Consider the following 8348-nt stretch of genomic DNA (forward strand, 5'->3'; position numbering starts at 1 on the left):
TTTGTTAAAGTGTAAGCCACATGCCACCCTAGGAAGAAGTTAGCTAGTCTATTTAGATCCTTTTCAAATGGGCTTATTTGTCTTTTAAAAAAATGTTTTTATTGATTTCAGAAAAGAAGGGGGAGAGAGAGAGAGAAACGTCAATGATGCGAGAGAACATTGATCACCTGCCTTTTGCACACCTCCCACTGGGGATTCAGCCTGCAATCCAGCCACATACCCTGACCTCCTGGTCCAACGCTCAATCACTGAACCACATCAGCCTGGCTTATCTGTCTTTTTATTGAGTTGCAGGAATTCTAGATACAAGCCCATCATTAGATAGGTGATTTATAAGCAACCTTTCCGTTCTGTGAATTGTCTTTTCACTATCATGTTATTTCCCTTGGAGATACAGCAGTTTTTATTTTAATGATGCTCAGTTTATCTGTTTGTTTGTTTTTATGATGTTAATGCCCTATTTCCCCCTAACCCTGCTCCACAAAATAAAATAACAACAAAACTACCATGTGTAATCCAGGTCTCGAAGATTTATTCTTGTGTTTTCTTAGAGTTTTATGGGTTAGGTCTTCATTCTGGGTGTTTTGGTTTTTTTTTTAATGTATTAAGAAACTAAAATGATGATAGATATTGACACTTTCTACTCCAGATTTGATGCAAGGCATTCCAGTGACGGAAGATCTTTACTCCATATTTAACAAGGAGAAAGAGCACGAAGCTTTGCATAAGGAAAACCAGAGAAGCCACCAGGAGTTGATTAGCCAGCTGTTACAGAGTTACATGAAGCTCCTGCTGCCTGATGATGAGAAGTTCCACGGCGGCTGGGCCCTCATTGACTGTGACCCCAGGTAACCAGATGGCCTGCTAACTGCGTGCTTACATTCCCGATGAGTTTTCTGTAATGAATGCTAGGACTTAGCCATACACTTGGGCCTGGTTTTCTCAATACACCTTTAAAGATTTTTAAATTGTTTCATATCTGGTCAAGTTGAGATTTTTTAAAAATATATTTTATTGATTCAAAATACGTTTTGTCATTTAATAAAAAAATAAATTAAAAAATGGGTATCAGCCGCGCATGCGCACTGGGCACAGCTCGCTGCGACGCATCCGTGTCGTGTTCGGGGCGGGGCCTGGCTTTGCGGGATCGCGGTGCCGCCCCGGGCCGCTGGCACAGCCGGTTCCGGTGCCGCCGGGCCGCTGGGCACAGCCGGTTCCGGGGCCGCCGGGCCGCTGGGCACAGCCGGTTCCGGGGCCGCCGGGCCGCTGGGCACAGCCGGTTCCGGGGCCGCCGGGCCGCTGGGCACAGCCGGTTCCGGGGCCGCCGGGCCGCTGGGCACAGCCGGTTCCGGTGCCGCCGGGCCGCTGGGCACAGGTGGCCTGAGCTCTGAGCCCTGGGCAGGACCGGCCGCCGGGATGCCGCGGGCCCGCAGGCCTCCCCGGGGCGGCCGGCCGGCCCCCGCCGCAGGCCCCGCCGCCGACCACGCCCTCGCCAACCTCAGGACGGGGCTGCTCCTGGCCGCGCTCACGCTGAAGGCGCCCGTGGCCTTGTATTTTTACTCCAAAATCGTCCTCTTCCAAAGCCTTCTGGCCCTTCCTCCCGAGGACAGTGGTTTCTACGCCCTCGTTGTGTCGGTGATGGGGCTGCATGCGCTCGTCTGCGGCTTCGTGCTGGTCCTGTGGCCGGCCCGTCGGCAGGAGGGGAAACGCTAGAACGGTGTGTGGTTTGTGTGTGTGTGGAGGGTGTGTATGGTGTGTGTGTGTGTCTGTGTGTGGTTTGTATGGTGTGTCTGTGTGTGTCGGGAGGGGAAACGCTAGAATGGGTGTGTGTGTGTGTGTGTGTGTGTGTGTGGAGGGTGTATATGGTGTGTGTGTGTGGTTCTGTGTGTGGTTTGTATGGTGTGTCTGTGTGTCGGGAGGGGAAACGCTAGAACGGGTGTGTGTGTGTGTGTGTGTGTGTCGGAAGGGGAAACACTAGAATGAGTGTGTGTGTGTGGTGTGTATGGTGTGTGTGTGGTGTGTATGGTGTGTGTGTGTGTGTGTGTGGTGTGTATGGTGTGTGTGTCGGGAGGGGAAACGCTAGAATGGGTGTGTGTGTGTGTGTATGTAGGGTGTGTGTGTGTGTGTGGTGTGTATGGTGTGTCTGTGTGTGTCTGGAGGGGAAACGCTAGAACGGGGAGGGGACGAAGGGGGGAGAGAGGAGGGTGCTGGCTTTTGATGGAAGGCCTGCTCAGTGTCAAGCGGTCGGATTTCTCTTCAAATCGTCCTTCATTCCACCCTCCCAAACCAGATGCTTTTTTAAATATCCAAATGGATAGATTGTGTCCTACTCCTGAAATTAAATTTATACATTGATGGACTCCCCCCCCCCATCTTTTATCACAAGTGGTTGGCAAAAATTTAGATGAAAATAATATGTAATTGCCCGTGTCATGTTTGTTTAGCCTCATTGATGCTACTCACAGAGATGTGGATGTGCTCCTGCTGCTTTCTAACTCTGCCTACTACGTTGCCTAGTAAGTTGCTTATTGATTTAAAGCTTTAAATTTTGTTTTAAAATCTGAGTAAATTTCCTTTCTAGGAAATTAAGAATCTTTTTTTTTTAAAGAAATGTTACTGATACAGCTTTGGCAGATAATTCTGTGTGCAGTGTCATCATCATAGTGATGATACAGTGATGAGTCACAAGTGCTTCTTCACAGCCTTGCCAGAAGGAGGGTGGTTTCCCCCAGTATTCACTCTCTTTGGCTTTGTGTGAGCTGTTCTGCTTTTTTTGTCATTGGCCTGGGTGCCTATCGGCATTGATCACATGGATTTTCCCTCTTGATTTGGATATAATTTATATACTGTGTTATTCCCAAATACATAGCTTCAGTATGCATGCTCTGTATTATTTAATTTCCTTTTAGGTTAAGGTTTAAGTTTGTTGTTTGTTTTTTTTTTTGCAAAACGTTTATAAAACAAATTATTTTTGCTGTGAGTTTTAGTGAAAGATCTATAAACTGACTTTAACTATTGAACTATGTATTTCATTACACCTAACTAATGTTTAACTGCGTATTGTGCTACAGATTTTAACTGCATAGTTGTTACTATACCTCAGCTATAAGATAAACATGCTTCTGATTTTAATACTCCTTTTAATCCCTTTTCCTTTGTCTAGTTATGATGATGAAGTTGATAAAGTAAACCAGTACCAACGACTAAGTCTAGAAGACCTGGAAAAAATAGAAATCGGTAAATTAAAGACACTCCCCAAGTCACGGGAAGCAAACAGTTTCTCCCAAGAGGAGGCCACGTTGTTTACGCAGCCGGCATACCACCTTCCTAGGACCAGAGGGCTATTCCTAGTCGTGCTTTTTAGGGCTCCCTTCTATTCTTTAGAGATTAGTGATGGACATAATCCAAAAATGAGTTCTTATTTTATTGTCTTGTCAAGATTAACCCAGAGATCGAGAGTTTACATAGTTGAGGTTGAAGCAAACCGTCATTAATGCTCCTGTGCTTTTGTTGAAATTTGGAGAAAAAAGTGCCAAGTCACCTAGTGGATGAGTGAGTTGGTCTTTGGAGACGTGGGAGAAAGTAGGTGTGCAGGATTTACACACATCCCTTTGGTGTTCAGGTCCTGAGCCCACGCTTTTTGGTAAGCCCAAGTTCTCCTGCATGCGGCTGCACTACAGACACAAAGAAGCAAGCGGCTACTTCCACACCCTGAGAGCGGTGATGCGCAACCCGGAGGAGGATGGGAAAGGTGAGGAGGTGGAGTACCGAGTGGAAGCTTTCATCTGCTCTTGTACGCACAGACGGAATTGGCGCAGGGCATACCCTTACCAGCTAACTGATCCAGGGAAATAGCTTTGTGATTGGAGACCTTGAAATAGCAACTTTGTTCTCAGCAGCACAGGGAGGTTGTTTGAATTCAGGATGCTTTGGGCAAGGGAATCTATTAGAGTCCTGTGTGTGGCCGGAGCACCGTGTGTGTCTCGTGTGGGTAATAGTCAGGGACTATGTCTGTCTGGTTCACAGCTATTACCCTCGGCATCTAGCACTTAAATTCCAATTGATTTGGTTCCTTTGCTCTTTAATCACTCTTCCTGGTAAAAATGGTTTTACAGCCCTAACCGGTTTGGTTGAGTGGATAGAGCATCAACCTGTGGACTGAAGGGTCCCAGGTTCAATTCCGGTCAAGGGCATGTACTTTGTTTGTGGGCACATCCCCAGTAGAGGGTGTGCAGGAGGCAGCTGATCGGTGTTTCTAACTCTCTATCCCTCTCCATTCCTCTCTGTAAAAAAAATCACTTTTACAACACTGAATCAGTGGGGGAAGTACCGTAAGTCCTCAGGTTCCATCGGAGATCCACTCCTACGGTGCAATTTCCACCATAAGTTGGAACCCAGCTACATAAGTACCGTGTCGCTCACACACACAGCAGTAATGTAATAGCTGTTTTCTGTAAATTGAAGCAAATAATTTTGTATTTAACTGAAAGACCGCAAATTTCATTTAAGGTTCCGAGTTAGAGCTGCTAATTTTTTAGTATGTTTCTGGAGAAAGTGGCAAGCAGTTATATTTGGGTTTCAGATACCCTTCAGTGCATTGCAGAGATGCTGCAGATCACCAAGCAAGCCATGGGGTTAGATGTACCTATAATCGAGAAAAAACTTGAGAGGTGAGTATACTATTTTGATTTTCCCCTCAAGAATAAAGACATTATTGAGTCTTCTTTAAAAATATTTGCACAGGTGGGGGGAATCACATTATGGTAATGAATTGGTATTGAGAGAAGTATCAAATTTCTGTGGATTAAAATTATGGCCACAAGTAATATACTTTTAAACTCTTAAAATATACTTAAGACGAACACTTCAATTTAAACAACTTTGTAGAGAAACTAGCCACTATGCTTTAAACACGAGGTTTTTAATTTGGGAAAGAATGCCTATAAACAGATTATTTTACATTTAAATTTTTGAGTTTTCCATCTAATGAGCATGTCCATGGTCTACATTCCTCTAGAGAAGGGAGCCATTTGGTCATCTAGAAAAAAATTGTTCAGTCTTTTGTTAGTAGAGAAAATGGTTTCCGTTGTCTTTGATGTTGTAATTTTTACAAAAGAATTGCATGACCACTAAGTCAGACATTCAAGATACGTGTGGCAAATAGCACAATTTTCTCATTTGTACCGGTCGTGAAGGATGCCAAAGGAGAAGCCACTAAATTTAGTTGTGTTAAATGTCCCAAATCTTTTCAGATATTTTCAGATAACCCACAGGGAACGTAGGAAACAAGATTCCCCGCTCCACCTCTTCCTGAATTCAGCCCGATCGGAGTGCGTACAGACAGCTCTGGTTCCGGGGCAGTAGATTCCCACTCGGAGCCAGTGTTGATTTTCCCGTCATTTAGGTCTGGATGTGGAGCCTCTGAAAGGGGATTAGTGTGCGTTTGGGGTGTGGGTTTTTGAGAAAAACTTCTTCTCAGGACGCACAGGAACATGGCTGAGGCCACGGTTGGGAGACCTCCCTTCCTCCCTTCGTTCCTGCGCTCTGCACGCCTAGAACACAGCTGAGGGGAACATGCAGCAGCAAACAGTGTCACCCAAAGACAAACAGCTTGATCCTAAAGAACTCAACAGGATAAACCCAGTTACCAGAAAGAAGTCGCCAAGCAGAGTTAAAGTGCCGCAGGCGCAGTGTTCCACAGGGCGGCCAGTGGTGCACCTGGTGGCCGGCCTGAGGCAGGGAGGACAGAGCGCTGGGGGCTGGGGGTGCAGTCACAGCCAGACCCCGTGTCCCTCCCTCAGTGCCTGAACCACGTGCCCGTGTCCTGAGAGCCTCCTGCTCTCCTGCACACTCTGCCCACTGTCTGTTTCAGAGACTGAGCAGAAAAGAGAACAGACCTCATCAATCACCTTAGTGACTACAAGCTGCAATGATAATACTTAAACCCAATATATACCATTAAAATTCATTTCACATTTTTAACATGGCTATTTTCAATGACATCTACAGCTTGTATATTTCTGGACATCCTGTTTTAGTGACAACCCCAAGGGGATATCTTAGTTTATAAATTAGCAATGCACTGTTTTTATAATAGGATCTTTACTTACTTTAGGAATTGGAAATGGTATGTTGAATTACACGGGAAATTAACTTTTCTTTCTTCTACTTTGTAGGAAGAGCAGTAAACCTCATGAAGACATAATTGGCATCAGATCGCAAAACCAAGGCTCTCTGGCCCAGGGGAAAAAATTTTTAATGAGCAAGTTTTCATCTCTAAATCAAAAAGTGAAACAGACCAGATCCAATGTAAATATTGGCAATTTACGAAGGCTAGGAAACTTTGCAAAACCTGAAGTGAAAGTTAATTTTCTAAAACCAAACTTGAAAGTAAATCTTTGGAAATCAGATAGTAGTCTTGAAACCATGGAAAACACAGGAGTGATGGATAGCACCGTCCAGGCGGAGTCTGATGGGGAAATGTCTTCAGACAATGACTCCTACCACTCGGATGAATTCCTCACAAATTCCAAGTCTGATGAGGACCGGCAGCTGCCGCACTCTTTGGAGAACGTGGGGCCAGTAGACTACGTTCTTCCCAGCTGTGGCATCATTGCTTCCGCACCTCGATTAGGCAGATCCCAGTCTATCAGCAGCACCGACGTTAGCATTTATGTTCCTACTGATGTTACTATTGCTGCTCGTGGAAGTGAGTTTGGAAAAGGCTGTGAGTCGCCTTTAAAAAAAAGCCCTTCTGCTGATACTATACACATACTGACTGGCTTTGCCAAGCCTATGGATATTTACTGCCACCGATTTGTACAAGATGCACAAAACAAAATGACTCAACTGTCGGAAACCAGACTTCTTTCTCAGCAGGCTAGTGAGGAGGGAAATCAAACCACCAATCAAGTTTCCAACGAAGAAACCCAATCTGAACCAACGGAGCAGATACCTTCTCGGCCATCTCAATTAGATGTGTGTTTTCCCGCAGCAGGCCAGCAGTTTCTGTCTGTCGAACCGGTGCATTCAGTTGTATCTCAGAAGACCCCCGGCTCTGGATCCAGCACGCTTGAACTTGAGACGGGGCTTCAGGTAACTCCTTCTCCTTCGGAGAGCAGCAGCAGAGCAGTCTCCCCCTTCGCGAAGATTCGGAGCTCCATGGTCCAGGTGGCTAACATTACCCAAGCCGGGTTAACCCAGGGGATAAGCTTTGCAGTGGCCAAGGTTCAGAAGAGCCCCGCGGAGCCTGAGGTGGTTAACGAAGTCCAGCAGAATGAACTCAAAAGTATGTTTACACAATGCCAGACACGAATAATTCAGATTTAGTGTTTAGCCATAATCCTGTAGCTTTTACTTAAAAAGAAGGGTTTCACATAGGAGGCTATGTTAACCTGCACTGACTCTGAATTTAGGGATCATAAATCCCATTTCCTGGGAAAGTTTTTAAAAGAATATGAACTTGAGCAGATTTCCAAATTTGAGAGTCAGGACAACAGAGGTGCATCATCCTAGAATGTGTAGACCTGAGTAGCTTCAACACTACAGAGCTGTTTGTCTCTTTGACTGTAATTCAGGGATAGATTACTTTGGGGTATAATAACCTGAACCTTTTTGTGTGTGAAGTAGACGCAAAGGATGGTCATGGATACATTGAGGGGGTTAGCATTTTTTTGAAATTTAATTTTTCTCAGTACATTTCTGTGTATTACCTCTACAAGGTAAATGCATTTACTTTTTAGTGACTTTAAAAGTGTTACTAATATGGAGAAGCATTTTAATATAAAAAGATGGCTTAACCATTCCCTATGAAGAATTAAGGGTTACTGGCATAGTTAAGAAATGTGTGCCCATTTGATCTTAATTTTCCTGCCACTCTGTACACCCCAAAGTCTAGGAGCATTCAGATATGTCAGTAATAAAACCTGAGACATCAAATCTGAATACCAGTACCTATTAATTTTGGCGTTTTCAGGTAAGTCGGTAATTGAAATTTTGTAGGCATTCCTTAACATCTTGTGTAGACTATTAAAACTGAAGCACAATTGTGCTAAAATTGGTTTTATGACCATAACCCTGACCACATGGAAACTCTTCTATATAAGCCCATAGATTAAAAAAGTTATTCCAAACAAAATCTGGTTTATCTGGTATCTTTAGAGCCTTACTCTGTTGACGTGATTCTCAGCTAAACATTGTCTGTTGTAACTTTGCTAAATATTTCCACTTTTGTTATTTATTAGTGATGTATTTTTGTGTGTGTGAAGTGTCAAATCGTGTGACTATTTAAAAAATAAAATACCATTGTAATTTAAAATGACAATGTATGAGAATTCCTTGAATAGCAT

General features: G+C 44.3%; 1 protein-coding gene across 3 annotated transcripts in view; it reads left to right on the forward strand.

The window, feature by feature from the left end:
* The window catches only part of INPP5F (inositol polyphosphate-5-phosphatase F), a 45440-nt gene extending 37141 nt beyond the window's left edge, over positions 1-8299 (forward strand). Inside the window, exons 15-20 of one of the 3 annotated variants that reach the window (XM_084904423.1) lie at positions 650-848; positions 2445-2516; positions 3164-3237; positions 3623-3751; positions 4583-4670; positions 6177-8299. In XM_084904423.1, coding sequence (XP_084760549.1) covers positions 650-848; positions 2445-2516; positions 3164-3237; positions 3623-3751; positions 4583-4670; positions 6177-7329 — 1715 coding nt within the window. In that variant the 3' untranslated portion in view covers positions 7330-8299. Of the gene's footprint in view, positions 1-649; positions 849-2444; positions 2517-3163; positions 3238-3622; positions 3752-4509; positions 4554-4582; positions 4671-6176 lie in introns of those variants that run through there. The other 2 variants (XM_084904424.1, XM_084904425.1) reach the window with 2 other exon arrangements.
* Positions 8300-8348: the final 49 nt, after the last annotated feature.

Source organism: Pipistrellus hanaki, assembly GCF_964339955.1.
Source record: "Pipistrellus hanaki genome assembly, chromosome: 14".
NCBI lineage: Eukaryota > Metazoa > Chordata > Mammalia > Chiroptera > Vespertilionidae > Pipistrellus > Pipistrellus hanaki.